The 19,315-nt window shown below is 56.1% G+C and overlaps 2 protein-coding genes across 3 annotated transcripts in view; one reads left to right on the forward strand and one right to left on the reverse strand.

Annotated features, from left to right (window-relative positions):
* The window catches only part of IL17RA (interleukin 17 receptor A), a 37,720-nt gene extending 30,271 nt beyond the window's left edge, over positions 1-7,449 (forward strand). Inside the window, exons 9-13 of the mRNA XM_017518597.2 lie at positions 458-542; positions 1,313-1,324; positions 1,700-1,801; positions 3,344-3,385; positions 3,917-7,449. Coding sequence (XP_017374086.1) covers positions 458-542; positions 1,313-1,324; positions 1,700-1,801; positions 3,344-3,385; positions 3,917-5,415 — 1,740 coding nt within the window. The 3' untranslated portion in view covers positions 5,416-7,449. The remainder of the gene's footprint in view (positions 1-457; positions 543-1,312; positions 1,325-1,699; positions 1,802-3,343; positions 3,386-3,916) is intronic.
* Positions 7,450-13,517: 6,068 nt separating this feature from the next.
* TMEM121B (transmembrane protein 121B) lies at positions 13,518-18,500 on the reverse strand. 2 transcript variants are annotated; one of them, XM_037734939.1, is made up of 2 exons: positions 16,930-18,500; positions 13,518-16,856 (listed from the first exon to the last, which is right to left on the reverse strand). In XM_037734939.1, the coding sequence occupies exons 1-2, from the start codon at positions 18,271-18,273 to the stop codon at positions 16,503-16,505; spliced, it is 1,698 nt and encodes a 565-aa protein (XP_037590867.1). In that variant the 5' UTR covers positions 18,274-18,500; the 3' UTR covers positions 13,518-16,502. The 2 variants fall into 2 exon arrangements, with proteins under 2 accessions (XP_037590867.1, XP_017374087.1); XM_017518598.2 differs by having other exon boundaries at positions 13,518-18,500.
* Positions 18,501-19,315: the final 815 nt, after the last annotated feature.

Consider the following 19,315-nt stretch of genomic DNA (forward strand, 5'->3'; position numbering starts at 1 on the left):
GGTGGGGAGAGTGGTGTGGACAGAGTGGGGAGCGTGCACAGGTGGGGAGTGTGGTGTGGACGGAGAAGAGAGCGTGCACAGGTGGAGAGTGTGGTGTGGATGTGAGTGAGGTGTGTGCACAGGTAGAGTGGTGTGGATGGAGAGGGGAAGGTGCACAGTCTGTTGTTCCTGCTGGTGCACAGGGAAGGCTTGTGTTCTCTCTGGCACCAAGCATGGCTGGCAGTGAGAATTCCTTGCCAGTTGAGACACTGCCCCTGCCTTTCTCGTTTCTGATTCTCCTAGCCTCACCTGGGCAGGGGTCCTCTGACCGTCCTCCCCTCGCTGGAGGGAGACGATGTCCAAGTAGAGATTGTGGAATAGCCAGCCAGGGTTCCCGACTCTCACATTGCCTCTGCTGGCTGGATGCCGTGCGCGCTCTATGGTTCTGCAGCCCTTAACCTGCCCTCTCTGCCCGCAGATCCAGCCCTTCTTCAGCAGCTGCCTCAACGACTGCTTCAGACACTCTGTGACTGTTTCCTGCCCAGAAATGCCAGACACTCCAGGTAGGAGACATGCCGCTGTCCAGGGCCACACTGGGAGTGCAGGTGGCTGAGGGCCACCAGCCTGGGCTGAGGCCTGACCTGGGTCTCGGGGGTGGTTTTGGGGGAGAGTTTAGTTTAACTTAGAGCTCTTCAGGCCTGAAGTGTGCAGTGGACTTCAGAGTGTCACTCCCTGGGGTTGGGCTCCTGGCTGCCTTTCGTTAGTGATGCATCCTCAGGCAAAATCCTTGACCTTTCTGACCCTCCACTTTCTTGACTGGAAAATGGGTTGATTTTTAGCCTATAGGCATAGTTCTGCGCCATGCACAGAGCACGAGGCTCCAACATGCTGTCCATGTTTGATCTTCCCTCGTTGTGAGTGAGTCATCATACTGTGAAGTAGAGGATTCCCCCACCCCAAACCCCAGGTTCATGGATGAGGAAACTGAGGCACAACGATATTGAATAACTTGTCCAAGATCACACCCCAGGGACACTGTTCGGAAGTCGCATGTCCTAACACATGGGAGGCTGCGGCCACAGGCTCACAAGAAGGCTGAGACATGGGGCCAGGCTGGAAGGAGACCCAGCCTGCCAAGGAGGAGGCAAGGCATCTCTCCTTAGACCAGCAGCTCAAGTCCTTGTCTCTTGTAGGTGGCTTCATTAAGTTCAGCCTGGATCTAAAGTGCCTGGTGCGGGGCCAAGGTCATGAAGGCCCTTAAGGGATGTCAGTGGTGGTTTTTGTGATGACTGGGAAGGGTTAAGAATACTCTTTCCCTTTGTTCTCATTGCAGAACCAATTGCGGGTAAGCTCCCATCTCTGCAGCGCTGCAGCCCTCAGGGGCCATTCCCCAGGGGCCACGTGAGAGTGAGAAGTCCGTGCCTGACCCAGGCAGACTAGCCTGAAGGAGGCCAGCTGGGGTGGGGTTGGGGGTGCGGGGGTGAGACCATGGTTTGTCAGCCGGGGGGTCGGGGGGTGAGACCACAGTTTGTCAGCCCCGGGGTGGGTGACACCATGGTTTCTCAGCCCGGGGGTGGGGGGGTGGGCGCGAGGGCGCGGGGTGGTGGACCATGGTTTGTCGTAGCCAGAGAGGACAGAGCCTGAGGCTGGGGATAGGGGCTGGGGCCCTCGGCCGGCAGGGCAGGCCTGGGCAGCACTCACACTGTTGTGCTCACCACAGACTACATGCCCCTGTGGGTGTACTGGTTCATCACGGGCGTCTCTATCCTGCTGGTGGGCTCCGTCATCCTGCTGATCGTCTGCATGACCTGGAGGCTACCAGGTAAGGGCTGGGGTCTGGCTGTCCCTAGCACTGCCACTCACTAGCAGGGCAAATCGCTTTATTCTCTGAGCCTCAGGTTCTCGCTTGGAAAAGGGAAATCACAGTGATACCCATGTCACTGTGCTGCTGAGTGAAATAAGGCACATAAATTCTTAGCACAGAACCTGGCATGTGCTGTTTGCACAGTGTCCATTAGCTACCATTATATTTGTTGTTATTAAATGAAATATTATTAAAATCAACAGGTTGGAAGGAGCCAGAGTGAAGTTTTTTTGTGTCAGGAATTACCAGCCAGGCAGGCGGAGCAGCCTGAACAACCCCATCCTGCAGCCCCCAAATGTGTACATCTGGGGTCAGGGAGAAGAGCGAGGGCCAGCGTCGGGTGATAGAGAAGGCCCCGGCTCCCCTGAGCCATCGGGGTAGACCCCAGCCCCACCTCGTTAGCCTTGTAGTCACGGGCCAGTTACTTAACACACCATGGAGTCACTTTTCTGTAAAATGTGCTGATATTGCTTCCCTGTCAGGGCTGTGATGAAGGTTAAATGAGTATCTGAGGAAGGTGCTTGCTGGGGGGGGATTAGTACATACCAGTCTCTCCTGCCTGCAGCCCTCTGCTGGCATGAGAGGGCCTTTGGGGGTTCTGATAACATCTGACAGCTTCTCGGCTGGTGCTCTAGGCTGTGCAGCTCCCTAATGCTGTGGGGGTGCTTTTCATTTCCTTTCTGCTGTTGCTTCTGTTTCCCAAAGTGCGCCACATCCCGGGGTGAAGGCAAGGAGGAGCCTCGCTGGTTATTTCACTGTCTTTGATGGGTCTAGGGAAGAGCCGAAAGGGCTAGGATTGAGATTAAGGTTCTAAGTCACTTGCTCAGTCTCGTGGGTCTTGATCATCCCAGCTGTCACCAAGGAGTTAACTCCCACAGAGCAGTTTTTTCATCACATCTCTGAGGGGAACAATTGCTTAAGTATGTGGGTTCCCCTTCCTCACCCCAAAAATACCAGGAGGAAATGTTGAAAGCGGCCCAGTGGGGCGGCTTCTGGAAAGAAGTGTGGTAAGATGCATGCCTTCTGCAGGACGCTTCTGGGGAAGAGCTTTCCCTCAGGTGGAGTCAGTTTGGGGTGGCCAAATTTCAGGGACACGGGGCAGACCAAGACCATAATGAGGAGCCAGGATGGACCCTCCAGCACCGTTCTGGGGGTCCCAGCTGGGTCAGTGCTATTAAATAACTATGACCCCAACTGATTATGTGCAACGTGCCAGGACTTTACATATGCACGCTCATTTAATCCCCGTTACACGAGAGCAAACACAGACCCACTGCACAGAGGAAGAAGCTGCATTTCAGAGGCACCAGTAAATGCTCCAGTCATGTGCTTGTAGTCAGCGACCCAGGATTCACGGCTGTGCGGGCACCTAGTACAGCCTTCCGGCTCAGGGCTGCCCCCTACCCTTCACCCTTTGTCAAGGTGAGGCACACGCCCTGTGAGCTGGTTTCTGTTTCTCTTCCCAGAGAACCACTCCAGTGTCTTTCTTTTCCTTTCCAGGGCCTGCAAGCGAAAAACACAGTAATGACACCAAACACACGGGTCAGTATTTCCTGGTTTGTGTGTTTGCTTGTTTTTAAAGCAGTGGAGGGTTCTCCTGGGATAAGTGGGTGGGCTGCCTCCTGTCTTCTAAATCCCAAGCCCCTTCAGGAGACCCTACCTTAGGACCCCCCCTTCCAGGACCCCACTCAGAAGGGCCCCTAATAACAAGGCCTGGGTGCCATTTATTGATTCAGACGAGGAAAGGTAAGTGCACAGTATTTTGTGAAAAGAGGTCCTCCCTGGAGCAGACCAATAGGGCTGGCCGCTCTTTTTCTTTTTTTAATTAAAGCACAGGCTAAAGACCAGATAGGAACGTGAGAGATTATTTTTCTCACAAGGCAGCAGACTGATTTTCTTCAGGCAGCCAAAGGTGGAATACTAAATCTGCATTTTTCCAGCAGGCTTCCGTGGCTTTCTCAGGCTAGGGAGAGAGCCAGGCTGTGTCCTGGTCCCCGCCCCTCCGGGGCTGGCAGGCACACAGCCGCCCTGGACCCTGGGGTAGGGTCAGCACGTGTGGTCTTGTTTCCTTAGATGGCCTGCCTGCCGCTGACCTGACGCCCCCACCGCTGAAGCCCAGGAAGGTCTGGATCATCTACTCAGCCGACCACCCCCTCTACGTGGACGTGGTCCTGAAATTCGCCCAGTTCCTGCTCACTGCCTGCGGCACAGAAGTGGCCCTGGACCTGCTGGAGGAGCAGGCCATCTCGGAGGTGGGAGTCATGACCTGGGTGGGCCGCCAGAAGCAGGAGATGGTGGAGAGCAACTCCAAGATCATCATCCTGTGCTCCCGCGGCACGCGCGCCAAGTGGCAGGCGCTCCTGGGCCGGGGGGCACCTGTGCGGCTGCGCTGCGACCACGGGAAGCCCGCGGGGGACCTGTTCACGGCAGCCATGAACATGATCCTCCCAGACTTCAAGAGGCCAGCCTGCTTCGGCACCTACGTGGTCTGCTACTTCCGCGAGGTCAGCAGCGAGGGCGATGTTCCCGACCTGTTCGGTGCGGCGCCGCGGTACGCACTCATGGACAGGTTCGAGGAGGTGTACTTCCGCATCCAGGACCTGGAGATGTTCCAGCCAGGCCGCATGCACCGCGTCGGGGAACTGTCGGGGGACAACTACCTGCGCAGCCCGGGCGGCAGGCAGCTCCGCGCCGCCCTGGACAGGTTCCGGGACTGGCAGGCCCGCTGCCCCGACTGGTTCGAGCGCGAGAGCCTCTGCCCGGCCGAAGACCAGGACGCCCCACCCCTGGACGAAGACGTGTTCGAGGAGCCGCTGCTGCCTTCGGGAACCGGCATCGTGAAGCAGGCGCCCCTGGTCCGTGAACCGGGGTCCCAGGACTGCCTGGCGATAGACCTCCTGGTCGGGGAGGAAGGAGGAGCAGTGGTGAAGCTGGAGCCTCACCTGCAGCTCGGGGGGCAGCCGGCGACGCAGCCCCTCCACACCCTGGTGCTCCCTGCAGAGGAGGGCACCCCGGCCGCGGTGGAGCCCGGGCCCCTGGCTGACGGTGCTGCTGGCCGGCTGGCGCTGGCTGGGGAGGATGAGGCGTGCCCGCTGCTGGGTGGCCTGGGCGCTGGGCGAAATAGCGTCCTCTTCCTCCCTGTGGACCTTGAGGACTCACCCCTTGGCAGCACCCCCATGGCGTCTCCTGACCTCCTTCCAGAGGACGTGAGGGAGCAGCTGGAAGGCTTGATGCTCTCGCTCTTCCAGCAGAGTCTGAGCTGTCAGGAGGCGCAGGGAGGCTGCGGGAGACCCGCCATGGTCCTCAAAGACGCGCACACACCCTGCGAGGAGGAGCAGCGGCAGTCGGTACAGTCTGACCAGGGCTACATCTCCAGGAGTTCCCCGCAGCCCCCAGACGGACTCACGGAAACGGAGGAGGATGAGCAGGACCCAGGGAAGCCCGCCTCGCCACTCTCTCCGGAAGACCTGGAGAGCCTGAGGAGCCTCCAACGGCAGCTGCTCTTCCGCCAGCTGCAGGAGAACTCGGGCTGGGACACGGTGGGGTCGGAGTCAGAGAGGCCCAGGGCCTGAGGGCGGCTCTCCAGGGACCGCCCAGATCCCAGCCTTGAAGGAGTGTGTGCACGTGGGTACACACGTGTTGGTCTGTGTGTACATGTCTGCATGTGTATTTGTTCGCGTGTGAAGTGGAGGCTTTAAAATGGAGGCGTCTGGATTTTCACCCCGGCACCCCGCCGAACTTTCTTCATGCAGCCATCTGGTTATTTTCCATCCCAGGGGAATCCACACGGCCTACTCCAAGGAGCTGATGGTAGAGTGCCCTTGATCACCATCATTCATTCATCAGGCATTTATTGTGCACCTGATATGTGCCAGGCATTTGAGATACCATGTGACATGGCCCCAGCCACCAAGGAGCTTAACCTCTAGTGCTAAGGACACTAACAAACAGAATGGGCCAGCACAGTGACTCAAGCCAGTAATCCCGGTACTTTGGGCGGCCAAGGTAGGCTGATCACTTGAGGTCAGAAGTTCGAGACCAGCCTGGCCAAAATGGTGAAACCCCATCTCTACTAAAAATACAAAAATTAATTGGGCGTGGTTACACATGCCTGTAGTCCCAGCTACGTGAGAGGCTGAGGCAGGAGAATTGCTTGAACCTGGGAGGCGGACGTTGCAGTGAGCCAAGATTGTGCCACTGCACTCCAGCCTGGGCAACAGAGGGATACTCGGTCTCAAAAAAAAAACCTGGATGGTCACATGAGATGTAAAAGCTGAATGGGCCAGGTGCGGTGGCTCACGCTTGTAATCCCAGCACTTTGGGAGGCCTAGGCAGGTGGATTGCTTGAGCTCAGGATTTCAAGACCAGCCTGGGCAACATAGTGAGACCTCGTCTCTACCTAATTTTTTTTTTAATTCGCCAGTCATGGTGGCACATGTCTGTAGTCCTAGCTACTTGGGAGGCTGATGCAAGTGATCACTTACTTGAGCCCTCCTAGGAGGTGGAGACTGCAGTAAGCTATAATGGTACCATCGTCCAGCCTGGTCAACAGAGTGAGACCTTGTCTCAAACAAATAATAAAAAAATAGAAAGGTTGAGTGGAAGTCTGCCCAGAGCCATGAGCATGCACAGGAGAGGCACCAGGCCAGGGGGAGGTCCCGGAGGAGACACCTAAGCTGAAGGAAGCAGCCTGTGGCGAGTGCTGGGAGAAAGTGGAGTGAGCATGTCAGGGAGCTGCTGGTGGAGCCTGGACTGGGAAGAGGGGCGCAGCCAGAGAGACCCCACGGCCTGGGCCCCTTTTGTCTGATGAGCTGTCCCTCTGCATGGCAAGATGCTGAGGGCCAAACACAGCTGGATGTCACCTGAGCTCATTTATAGGCAGAGAGAAATGTGGAGGTGAAACAAAAATCGTCCTGCAGGAAGGTGAGTTTGAACCTGCACCCGCATCCCAGCCGGCTGTCAGTGGGGAGCCGTCGGCCGTCAGTGGGGAGCTGTTAGGGTGCAGGATTCTTCAGAGCAGCTGGGTGGGAGCTCCCCTGAGCTTGGGAAGCCGTGGGGTGCAAGGGCAAGGAAATGAGGGGTGGGGGTAGCAGTGAAGACCTGGGCAGACCTTGTGTGTGGAGAGGAAGGGGTGCTGCTGTGACTTCAAGGTCTGAGGTCCAAAAGCAGCATTTGATGAGACACTCTGAAGCCAGTGTTTGAAGAATCTGTTCCTGAGCTACCTCCTAGGGGTAGGCTGGAGGGTTCTGGCTTCAGGGTCCTGAAGAACACATTGAGGTGCTGTCAGACGCTGGAATAGAGTGCCCTTTATTCCTGCACCTTAGTGCTTAACTGTATTTCCAAGCTCCAGTGAGGAGGAGAGGATTTGGAACTGTGACAGGAGAGCAAATAGGACAGTTTGTGTGTGTATGTGTGTGTGTACACACATACATGTAACTGAAAGATTACCAGTAAAAGAATGCATAAATTGTTAATCTGGTAAGAGTTTCTAGTAGCTGTTTTGAGTCACATATTGTAGGTCAAGAAGTTCCTAGCTGCAGAATTTTTTTCTTGCAGTTGGAGTTTGCCTAGTGTCAGCAGGGCCACCAAGGTCTGTGTCCCAGACAGTGCATGGCCCATACTCCACCCAACAGCAGCAAAGGACCAAACCAGGGAGAACAGGAGCTGAGGCCTCCCAGCCACCGGCCTTTTGGGCTCCGTCCCTCCTCCAGTAGTCCTGGACAGCTACCAGGCTTTCTGTGACCTTTCCAGTAAATACCTGTTCAAACTCCAGAGTACAGGCTACCACGGTGCACTCTTCCCTGGCTAGAACACGTTCCCATTTTCTCCCATTCCTCACAAGCCTTGAATTCTGCTGGCCTTTGAGCCCATGCCAACAAATGTCCCTGATGGGCATTGCCCACTATCTCCGGGGGAGCTTCCCTTGTTCTCTTAACAGCTTTGTTGGAATACAGCTCACGTCTCATACAACCCACAATTGACCGTGCACAGTTCAATGCGTTTAGTGTAGTTACAGTTCAGCAACCATCAGCACAATCTTAGCACAGTTTATTACCCCCAAAAGAAATCCAGCCCCCCTTAGTCCCCACCACACCCTCCCATCCCTAGGCACCCCTCGGCTACTTTGATCCCTGTAGACTTGCCTCTTCTGGACGTGACATGGAAAGGAGCCATAAATTCTCCAGGGCACCTCCATTTCTTCTTCTTTTTTTTTTTTTTAAGATGGGGTTTCACCATGTTGGTCAGGCTGGTCTTGAACTCCTGACCTCAGGTGATCCACCCGCCTTGGCCTCCAAAGTGCTTGGATTACAGGTGTGAGCCACCATGCCTAGCCACCTCCATTTCTTCTTAGTGTCAATCCGTTTCTCCTCACGTTCCCTCCCCATTCCCTGTGCCCAGTCTCACACCAGTCCTTGCTTATCCTAAATGCTAGGAATTCCATAACTCTGAGTATGGTGTCCGCTGTCAGCCTAATGCCAAGAGCTTCAAGAGTGTGTATGAAGCCATGCCTTTATTTTTGTATTATTCTGAACCATGGCTAATAAATTCTGCTTCACCCGGAAATGTCTAAGAACAGATGCCCCCCATGCTGTGCCCCTCCCACCTCTTCAGCCCCTCTCCGAAGCAGAGCGTACATAGGTGGTCGGCTGGGAAGGAAGCAGCAGTCAGTGTGTGCCCAAAACCTGCAGCGGAGCATCTAACCGTGACTGTCCAGGGCGATTGTGCACGCGGCCACCAAGCAAGCTCCCAGCTCCCCCAGTTTCGTGACTTTTCCTGCCTACTATCTTGAGCCCGGTTTTGTTTGTTTTGTTTCTTTAAATTAATTACTTGGATTCAAAACCAGTTTTTCTTTTCGGCATAGGAAGGTTCTTGAAGCTATTGAGGGTCTAAAGAGGGTTGTGTTCAGTCCCTGGAACATCTGAGCTGGGTCTCTGAATGCAAGGGTGTGGTGGAGTTACTTCCTTCATGCTTTTATTGTGTCTTGGTTTTTTGTTTGTTTTTAAGTCGTGATCTCTCTCTGTCCGAGGCTCAAGCAATCCATCCACCTCAGCCTGCCCAGTAGCTGGAACTACAGGTGTGTACCACCGTGCCCAGCTAATTTGCGTGTGTGTATTTTTTGTAGAATTGGAGTTATGCCATGTTGTCCAGACTAGTCACAAACTCCTGGGCTCAAGCCGTCTGCCCACCTCGGCCTCCCAAAGTGCTGGGATTACAGGCATGAGCCCACCATGCCTGGCCTTTACTGTTTATCTTTGAAAATTAAATAGGGCTTAAGAGAGAAGAAGTGCTTACAATGCAGTGGGCAGTTTTAATTCTATAGCCTTTGGGCTCTGCGGTTGGTGCTCTCCTTCCTGAATAAACGAGGGATGTGCAGGGCCCTCTTCCGCCTTAGCGCCCTGCCACAGCTGGGACTCCAGCAAGACCGGGGGCACTTGAGGGCAGACTGAGATGGACATTGCCACTCAACATCCAGGCCCTCGTCCCCCAAGTCAGGTGTGTCCGACACAGGGTCCTCACACAGAAGAAGCAGCATGGTTGGGGACTGGCCAGCTGCTCATCCACCCTAGGTGGCTTGCCTATCTGTAAAGTGGGCGGGGCAGGAGTTCTCGCCTCGTGGGGTCGTGGGAGGCCTGCAGTGTCCCTGAGTGGCACCAGCCTGCTTCTGGGGAGAGCAGTTTGTGCCCCCGAGGCACCATTGAGCCTCTTTCCCTGCTGTTAGGTATGGCTCTCTCCCTCCTGTGTTTGCTTTCAGACTCTAAAAGTAATGTGTTCCCATACTGGGCATCTCTAAGGAGCTCAGGAAGTGTCTGGCTGAGTGAGCAATGTGCATTGTGGAAAAACGGCCACAATATGGATTCCATGGGTTATAGTTTATAGAAGACTCTGAAGAAAAACAACTACCCTTCAACCCGTGGTGTGAGCTGTCAAGGTTAATTCTGTGCCCGAACTCGTTCCCCGCCGAGCCTCCCTCACTCTGAAATGGCCTCCGGTCCATCTTGCCCTCTGCCTCTGCATGGCTCTCCACGCCCCACTGCCTCTGCCAGATCCTAGCACTGTGAGAGGAACACGCAGTCCCCTGTCTCCTGGTTTCAAGGGTGCCAGGGAGCCTGGCCCAGCCCACCTCCCCTTGGAGTCCTTCCGGGGAGGAATAGCCCCTTAGGTCATTGAGTGTAGGATGAGTTTGCTCACCGGATCCTTCCTCTCTGATGAGACAGGAAGAAGGTACAGAGATGGGTAGCAGGAGGAGAGGAAGCGGAAAGGGGGATGCAGGTGACTGGCCCCTGCGCTTGCCTGCTCCCTGGCATGCATGTCCCACTGGCAGCCTCTGCCCACCAGTTCCATGGGATCTTCACAGAAGGTGAAACCAGTCCCGGCTTTTTTGCTAGAATGGCTGAGCTTTCATGGACAGGAAGCTGGACCCAAGCAGCTGCCCATCACTGCAGGAGCGGGCAGATGTGGGAGTGCACACTGGCTCCTCCCGACCGCAGCGCCACATTGCTCAAGCTACCTCCTCTCCAGGGCCTCCGGAAAACAGAAAGCAGCCCTGAAGGCGGCTGTAAGGAGGGACGGGGCTGATGTCAACCACGGGCTGTGTTCTGTTCTTCCTTAGGGCCACTGCTCGGGCAGACACCACAAGGCCCAGGTGTGAGGTGGGCCTTCCATACACGTGAACAAATCACTCTGCGCCCCTTCTCCACCTGTCACAAATCGACTTCTGATATGCCTGGCAAACCAAAATCGGTCCGGGCCGGCTTGCTTCCCTAGAAAACGTTTCTAAATATCCATGACATGCTTGGTCAAAGCAATCACCTTATTTTACATCTGCTCCAGGGAGAAATGAAGACACGTTCCTATGTTGTTCTGTAATGATTTTGTATGTACATTCTGTTCCTTGTTGCAGTTACACATGTCGTAGGGGAAAGGACCATTTCCCATGTGTCTTCTGTGGTTGCTTCTGTTTTATAAATAATGAAGTTCCAGGAGGCCAGACGATGGGCAAAGCCACAGCTCATGAGAGGCAGAGAGAGCTCAGGCTCCCAGGAGCATCTACTCAGATCTGGCCTCGCGGGCTCTCCTGAGTCAAACCCCTGCATCGCCTTTGGCACAGCCAGAAGCAGCAAGCTAGGGTCACAAAACAGAGAGGGCTGTATAATACTGGCTGCCTGTGTACTAAGAAAACCACTATATGGGCTGGGCACAGTGGTTCACGCCTGTAATCCTAGCACTTTGGGAGGCCGAGGTGGGTGGATCACCTGAGGTCAGTTCAAGACCAGCCTGGCCATCATGGTGAAACCCCATCTTTAAAAAAGAAAGAAAGAGCCGGGCGCGGTGGCTCAAGCCTGTAATCCCAGCACTTTGGGAGGCCGAGGCGGGTGNGCTTTGGAACTGGGTAATGGGTAGAGGCTGGAAGAGTTCTGAGGAGTACGCTAGAAAGGTGGACATTAAGGGTGATTCTGATGAGGTCTCAGAAAGAAAAGAGGAGAGCTGTAGAGAAACCCCAATCTTCTTAGAGAATACCTAAGTAATCCTGAACAGAATGTTGGTAGGAATATGGACAGTAAGGCCATTCTTTTTTTTTTTTTCTTCTTTTTTGAGACAGAGTCTCACTGTGCTGCCCAGGCTGGAGTGCAGTGGTGTGAGCCTACTGCAACCTCCACTTCCCAGGTTCAAGCGATTCTCCTGCCTCAGCCTCCCAAGTAGTTGGGACTACAGGTACATGCCATCACACCTGGCTAATTTTTGCATTTTTAGTAAAGACAGGGTTTCACCATGTTGACCAGGCTGGTCTAGAACACCTGGCCTCAAGTGATCCACCCACCTTGACCTCCCAAAGTGCTGGGATTACAGGCAGTCAGGCCATTCTGATGGAGTCACAGACAGAAATGAAGAACATTTACTAAGAAGCTGGACAAAAGGCCATCCTTGTTAGGAAGCAGCAAAGAATTGGCTAAATTGTGTTCATGTTCTATCATTTTGTGGAAGTAAAAACTGCAAGCAATGAAACTTACAATGGGATGTTTGGCTTAGGAAATCTCTAAACCAAGTATTGAAGGAGTAACCTGGCTCCTTCCGACTGCTTCCAGTACAATTCAAGAGAGACATAAATGACATAAAGATAGAACTGTTAAGCAAAAAGGGGTAAGAGCTTAAAGTTCTGAAAAATGATCAGCCCATCCATATAGAAAAGAACAAGAACCCAGTTTGGAGAGAATACTAAAGGTGCTGCCAAGCTCTTGGACTGTCCCAAGTCTCCAAAAGTATGAGAAAAGATTTGTTTTTCAGAGGACACTCAGACTATGGTATTTTAACAGCCCGAATCAACTAGCACATAGCTCAATCGCACCTGTGAACAGTGACGAAGAGCCCCTGAACTGTTGCTGTAGTATGTAACATAACCAATTTGGTTTTATCCCAGGAATGAAAGAAAGAAACAGACTGGGCATAGTGACTCACACCTGTAATCCCAACATTCTGGAGGCCAAGATGAGAGGAGCACTTGAAGCCCAGGAGTTTGAGACCAGCCAAGGCTACATGGCAAGACCCTGCCTCTACAAAAAATAAAAAACTGAATTAGCTGGGTGTGGTGGCTCATACCTGTAGTCCCAGCTACTCGAGAGGCTGAGGTGGGATAACTGCTTAAGCCCAGGGGGTGGAGGCTGCAGTGAGCCAGGATTGCACAACTGCGCTGCAGCCTGGGTGACAGGGCAAGACCCTGTCTCCAAAAAAAAAAAAGCCGGGCGCGGTGGCTCACGCCCGTAATCCCAGCACTTTGGGACGCCGAGGCGGGTGGATCACGAGGTCAAGAGATCGAGACCATCCTGGTCAACATGGTGAAACCCCGTCTCTACTAAAAATACAAAAAATTAGCTGGGCATGGTGGTTGGTGTGTGCCTGTAATCCCAGCTACTCAGGAGGCTGAGGCAGGAGAATTGCCTGAACCCAGGAGGCGGAGGTTGCGGTGAGCCGAGGTCGCAACATTGCACTCCAGCCTGGGTAACAAGAGCGAAACTCCGTCTCAAAAAAAATAAATTAAAAAATAAAGAAAGAAAACCACCAAGTGTTTATTTTGATGCAGACCCAATGTTCTTCTTTAGACTTAATACTACCCTTTATGTTAAAATAAAACCAAACAAAAACCCATGGCCTTGTTCTTCTTATTCATACATAAGAATCTGTGCTTCTGGATGGGGCAAGAGTGATAGAGGAAGGCACAGTATTTAAAAATCAGTTTCTCAAGATGTTCCCCTTTGGAAAGCTACTCTTAGAAAGAAATGGGGAGCTGGGCATGGTGGCACACACCTGTAGTCCCAGCTACTTGGGAGGCTGAGGCAGGATTGCTTGAGCGCAGGAGTTTGAGGCTGCCGTGAACTATGATGGCACCACTGCACTCCAGCCTGGGTGACAGAGTGAGACCCTAGCTCAGAAAGAAAGGAAAAGAAAGAAGGAAGGAAAGAAAGAAAAGTGGGAGAGAGAGCCCAGGGTGATGGGAAAAATCGCTGTCAGGCTGACTCCGTTAAATGAGCCACATGCCACTGCCTAGAAGGAAAGGGCCAAGGTGTTCCCATCACGTTAACACAAACCTATAAAATAATGGCGAATGTCACAGTGACATTTAAAAACTTCATAAGGAAACCAAGACAGAAAAGATCTTAAACCACACAGGAAGCTTGTCACAAGTCTCAAGTTTTTTATTTTCAGAACAGAGTCTGGTTTTATTTTTAAAAAGAGAAGGAATAAAAGTGATAAATGCTAGTGAGGTGCCACTTCCCTCGTTCCTCCAGGATCTCACCGCCAGCTAGCTCTCTCACAAACCCACAGATGCAGATTCAGGGCATGTTAAAATGGAACAGTCTTTAGAGAGGGGCTAGTCTTTTTAAAATAAGTAAGGATTTGGGAACTTACTGAGAGGAACCCCCTGACTGGCAGAAACATTAGGAGCAGGCAATTCTCAAGATTCTGAGCCCAGGGTCCTCTTCTGTGAACCATGCACGTGCTGGCATTGGCCTCGGGAGACAGAGCACCTCCCTGGCTCTCAAGCCCATGGGGAAATCTCAGGTTTGCCCCTGCACCAGGGATGCACTAGAAAGCAAGGCAAAGGAAGCTTCAGGGGTCATGATGAATGTGGCAGGGGAGGTGAGTGCAAGGGCCTGACCCTCTGAGCACACAGTGCTCAACCCACATGTGTAAAACAGGGTGACTGGGGCTGAGTTGGGGGCCTGGTCTCTGCCAGAATTGGCCTCGTTGCCATCAACCTCTTGACATATCCAGGGAAGTGGCAGCTCATTGGAACTTATCACAGCCTCCCACCAAAAACCTAACAGTACAGAGATTTTACAACCAGGGAGACCAGACAGGAGATGGCCATCTAAACAACAGAAAGGGGGAGGTCAGGGGGCCGGCCAGTGGCCAGCCATGGCTCAGACACCATGTCCTTTCACAGTCACTGAGATTAGGTAGCAGAGAAACAGCAAAGCTGGAGAGAGGACATGGGAACAGGGAGCAGCTGTTGGCAGCCACCCAGGGCCCAGGGCCCAGGCCCCAGAAGCTCAAGTCCAGTCAAAGGGAGGGGAGAGATGTCAGTGGGGGCGGAGGAAGAAGGCAGAAAAAAGCAAATGTGAAATCCAGGCAGCTTTTGGGCCACATAGGGTGAGAGACTGGAAGCACAGATCGTGGACCGAGTGTAAACATTTTCCCCCACCCTTCCCTGCTCTGAGAGCATGAGGAGGCTCAAGAGAACTCTGGTCAAGCCCTCGGCCCCTCTTACATCTGTCTATGTGGGTGTCTTCCGTCCCAAGCCCCCAAGCAGTTGGGAGGGGGGCTTCAAGCGGGAGGCGTGGGCTTGACCTGGGTGCTGAGTTCATGTCCAGTGACTTGGCACTTCTGGCCCTCCCTGTGGGGGGGCGCTGTGGACACTGCGGCTATGCCAGCCTTGCCCCACACCCAGCCCAGGAGCCTAAGCCCTCCCCCGGCCTCTGCTGGTGCAGAGCGGGGAATGTTCCGCTGGTGCAGCCTGGCTGGCTTCTCTCCTGGCCGCCTGTACAGGGGGCATCAGGACCAGGGTTTTGAAGAGCCACAAACTCAAAAACTGTGAGAGTTGGAATTACCTTCAACCTTAGAGACCACTCATCTAACTTCTACTTTTTTAATGTGAGAAAACAGGCCTAGAAAATAAAAATGATATGTCACTCAAAGCCAGTGAGTGACACAATCAGAACTAGAATCAACGTCTTCCAGTAACTTGCCTAGGATTTATTACACCACATAAAATTTCCCAAACAGAAGGGAGAAGGGGCAATAAAAATTCTGCAAGCTTCACCCCCACTGCGTCCTGTTGAGGGTGGAAGGAAGTGAGTATTTCCTGGCCTTGTTCCCTGCTGTCCTCCTGCACCCTTAAAATATGTAAAAATACTTATCCTGCCTCAAAGATTGCAAGAGTGACATTCCACACCAAGACTCTGATGTCTCTTGTCATCACCCTCAATGAGAGGAATCTAGCAGGGAAAGTTGTGCATCCTGCCTTGGCCCTAGTGAGACTCAAACAGACCACAGGCAGGAGGTCACCACCTCCCTTTCTGATCTACACTTCCTAGAGGAAGGACCGGTGGGAAACGGGGCTTCCTACCCCAGTGGGCCCATGGTAGGGCCAACTTCATGTCCATCTAGGAACCCCACCAAAGCTATTACTCTAAGCCCAGATCTGACCTAATCGGCACCAAACCACAGGAAGGATAAGAGTTCTAGGTGCAGAGGGAAGAAGAGAGGGAGGCCAAGCCAATGGCTGATACTCCACAGACCCTGTAATAACACTGGCTCCCAACCCCAGCTGGAGCCAGTGGCCATGGCGAATGCAACTTCTGAGTATTTTGTCTTATTTTTTGCAAGCAGCATCAGTGCATGATGCAACAAAAGTTGAAAGCACGGAGGTAGAAATGCTCGCTCACCCAAGAAAGGGTGTGGTTTGGTCCTTAGAGAATGGATCCCCTCCTCCCTCTGAGCTAAGAGGAGAGGAGCAGGATTGAGGAAGATCCTGGGTGAGCTTCTCCCTTCGAAGGGAGTACCTGGGCAGCTCCCAGGGGCCAGCTCTTCCTGGGAATTCATGGTCACAAATCCAGGCAGAAAAGAGGAGTGTGGTGGTAAGGTATAGGGGGCAGGGCCTCCCCAGATCTCCTACCCATTGCAAAGGGTCACAGGGTGAACGCAAGAAAACAACACTACACACAGAAAGAGACATACAGTTTGCATCTATCACCCGGGAGAAATCGAATAGACACATCAGTGGAAAGTGGGTTCTGGGTCAATGTCAAGGCATGGGACGATGGCCACCAACCACAGCCCAAAAGAGGCTGGCACTTCTAAGGAAGAAGACCCAAGGCCGATCACCCCTCTCCTCCTGATGGATGGCAATTAGAGTGAAGGTGGGCAAAGAAGCAGAGGTACCAGCCCCTTGGAGATCAGGATTGGAGTAGGATAGAAGAAAGGAGGGGTTAAGTGCGCCCACCTCCCTCACCATTAACTGCTGGTCTCCCTCCAAGCGGTCTTCACACCCAGGGTGCAGAAAGACACCCTGGCCCTTAGCCCTATAAAGGGTGACCTCTTCCAAACAGAGCCTGATCAAACCTGGGTGACAGAAGGTAGAAGAAAAGGGGGTTGGGGACTCTCAACCCAAAACCAGGGACCCATGCTCTTCACCCTCAATTCTGGGAGGCCACAGCCAGGGTGTTGACATAGCCGTGCGCGCCCCCGTCGTTCTCCGAAATGCAGTGGCCCAGCTGGGAGCCTCCCTGAGGTGGTGGCGGAGGCGGCGGAGGGGCGGAGGGCGGAGCACCATAGCCCCCTCTGGCCCTACTCGGGGAGGCCCGACTGCCCCGGTCCCAGCAGCCCTCCAGCGCCTCCAGGCCGCGGCAGCCGAGGAAGAAGAGGTTCTTGAGCATGAAGATGGAGAGGGGCTGCTGGTAGCTGACCACCAGGAGGCAGCGCAGCGCCAGCAAGGGCACGTCCACCAGGCAGCCGCCCAGCAGGCGCAGAAGGCGGCAGCAGCTGCCGGGCCCGGAGGCCTGGCCCCCGGATGCCGCCGCCGCGGCCGCGGCGTTGAGCTCATAGAGCCAGAGCACCGGCGAGGCGAGGGTGAGGAAGTAGACGGCGATGAGCAGGTAGCGCAGGTGCGCAGGCAGCGGCGCGCGGCCCTCCAGCATCAGCTCCACCAACGTGAAGCTGTCGAGCAGGTCCAGGCACGTGCCCAGGAAGCACCCGGCCGCGCGGTGCCGCTGGGGTTGCAGCAGCAGGGGTCCGGCCGAGCCCGGGGACGCGCCCGCCTCGCTGATGGCCCGCACCAAGCTGTAGAGCAGGGGCACCGAGAGCGCCATGGTGAGGCGGAAGCCCGTGGTGCCGAAGGGCGCGCGCAGCTCGATGAGGTCTAGGATGGACGTGCCCAGAATCAGCACCACCTTGGGCGTGAAGGCGATGGAGTAGATAAGCCAGGCCAGGTAGGCGAAGGCGAACTCCCCCGCTGCCGCGGCCGCCCCCAGGCCGCCCCCCGCGCCGCCAGCGCCCCCCCGGGCGCCGCGCGCCTTGGCCCCGGCGGAGGCGGCCGAGGGCGCGGGCAGGTGCAGGGGCGGCGCGGGGTGGTGGTGGTGCGGGTGGTGGTTGTGCACGCCGCTGGCCGCGCCGCCCCGACGGCCCCGGCTGTTCTTGGCGAAGAAGATGGCCCAGCCCACCACCACCACCAGGTCCGTGGCGATCCAGGAGCACCAGTACAGGTCCGTGACGGCGATGAGGTACAGGTCCAGCAGGCCGCCCTGCGCCAGCAGCAGCACCACGGACAGCGCCTGGTAGCCCCAGCGGCACCCGGGACTGGGGGCGCAGCCGCGGCGCCGACCCCTGCGGCCTGGCCGGGCCGGGCGGCCGCAGCAGCAGCAACACGAACAGCAGGAGGCGCCGCCGCCCGCCCCGCCGCCGCCCGCGCCCCCCGCCGAGCGGCTCCCTGGGCCCCCGACGGCCCCGGCCGCGGCGCCCCCGCCGAAGTCCGCGGCGGTCATGCTGCAGGAGGAGGTGGGCGTGGAGCTGGAGGAGGAGGTGTCGGCGGAGGAGGAGAAGGCGGCGGGCGCGGGGCCAGCGGGGGCGCCCCCCTGAGCCGGCGGCCCCGGGAGCGCGGCGTTGGGCACCAGCGGCTTGCTGACGCTCAGGCTCTCGTCGTCGTCCTCGCGCTCGGCGCCCGTGCTGCTGCTCGGGGAACCGCCGCCCCCGCCGCGTCTGCTGCCGCCTCCCCCGCGGCTGGTGCTGGTGCTGGTGCTGCTGTCGCCCGAGCCTCTCCGGCCGCGGAAGGAGCCCCCGCGGAGGAAGAGTGGCTGCAGCCGGGCGGCGGCGGGGGGCGGCGGGAAGGCGCCGGGCGCGGAGGAGACCGAGCGAGGGTGGCCGAGCGCCGGGCGCATTGTCCTCCGAGGGGCTCCGGGGCCGCCCAGCTGCTCCCTCCCCGCCAACCCCGGGCGGGCGAGGCGGCCGAGGGGAGCCGGGCCCGCCGCCTCCCCAGCAGTGGGGACTCGCACCTGGGCCGGGCGGCGGTGAGATCCGGACTGGAGCCACTGGACTGGGCGAGCCGGGCCGGGCCACGCGGGAGCGGGGGCAGGCGCGGAGCGGAGCCGACCGCGGTGACGGCGGGCGGGGCGGGGGCGGGGCGGGGAGCGAGCCCGCCGGGAGGGAGGGAGGAAGGGAGGCTGGCGGCGGGGAAACCAGGACTGGATTCGAGGGGGAGAGGAGGCGGCGAGACCAGAGGAGGGGAAAGCGCGGCACGCTGGTTCAGCAGGAAAAGGGGCCGGGGGTGCCGAGCGTCTGAGTCGGTTGGGGAGCCCTGTGGCCTGGAGGAAGCGGAGGAGGCGCGGGTGGCCGCCAGAGCGAGGCGACCCGCGGGGAACTCTCAGGGAGCGCGGACTCCTAAGGAAGTCCCTGGGAGTCCCACCGGCTGCACCCCAGGGCGCTAGTGCCTAGAAGGCTTCAGTGCCCCCAAGCGATCGACTCAGGCAACAGGGCGGGCTTTGCACCTGGCCTTCTCAGCTCTGACGCAGGCGAAGGGCAGCTTCCCGCCACCCTCCATCCAGCGCTCTTCCCACGGACCCATTCGCCTCTCCCTAAGGCACTAAACACCAGTGGTGGAGACAGGCCACATTGGCAAAAGGGGCCAGGGCAGCAGCTCCAGACCGACAGTCCTAAATATCCGTGTGCCCAGCACTGGGGCCATCTCAGGGACGACCCAGCGGATGGAGAAGTTCCCTGAAAACACCTGCCTAGGAGGAGAGGCTAGTGGCATCCACCCAGTGGGCTTCTCAAAGGTTTTAAAAGCAAAATGGGACATAATAGGAAGATGTGTCAATCAGAGAGGAAAATAAAGGGACATTTAGAGGTGTGAGCAACTGGATGAAAACAAAGGCTCCAAAGGGATGATGGTGAGGGTTACAGCCCGTCACCGTAGACAGACAC

This window comes from Cebus imitator, unplaced genomic scaffold, assembly GCF_001604975.1.
Source record: "Cebus imitator isolate Cc_AM_T3 unplaced genomic scaffold, Cebus_imitator-1.0 Scaffold689, whole genome shotgun sequence".
In the NCBI taxonomy this organism is placed as follows: domain Eukaryota; kingdom Metazoa; phylum Chordata; class Mammalia; order Primates; family Cebidae; genus Cebus; species Cebus imitator.

Bases quoted from the DNA above. Each gene is read 5' to 3' on its own strand.
- TMEM121B (XM_017518598.2), bottom strand. From the start codon at position 18,273: ATGCGCCCGGCGCTCGGCCACCCTCGCTCGGTCTCCTCCGCGCCCGGC.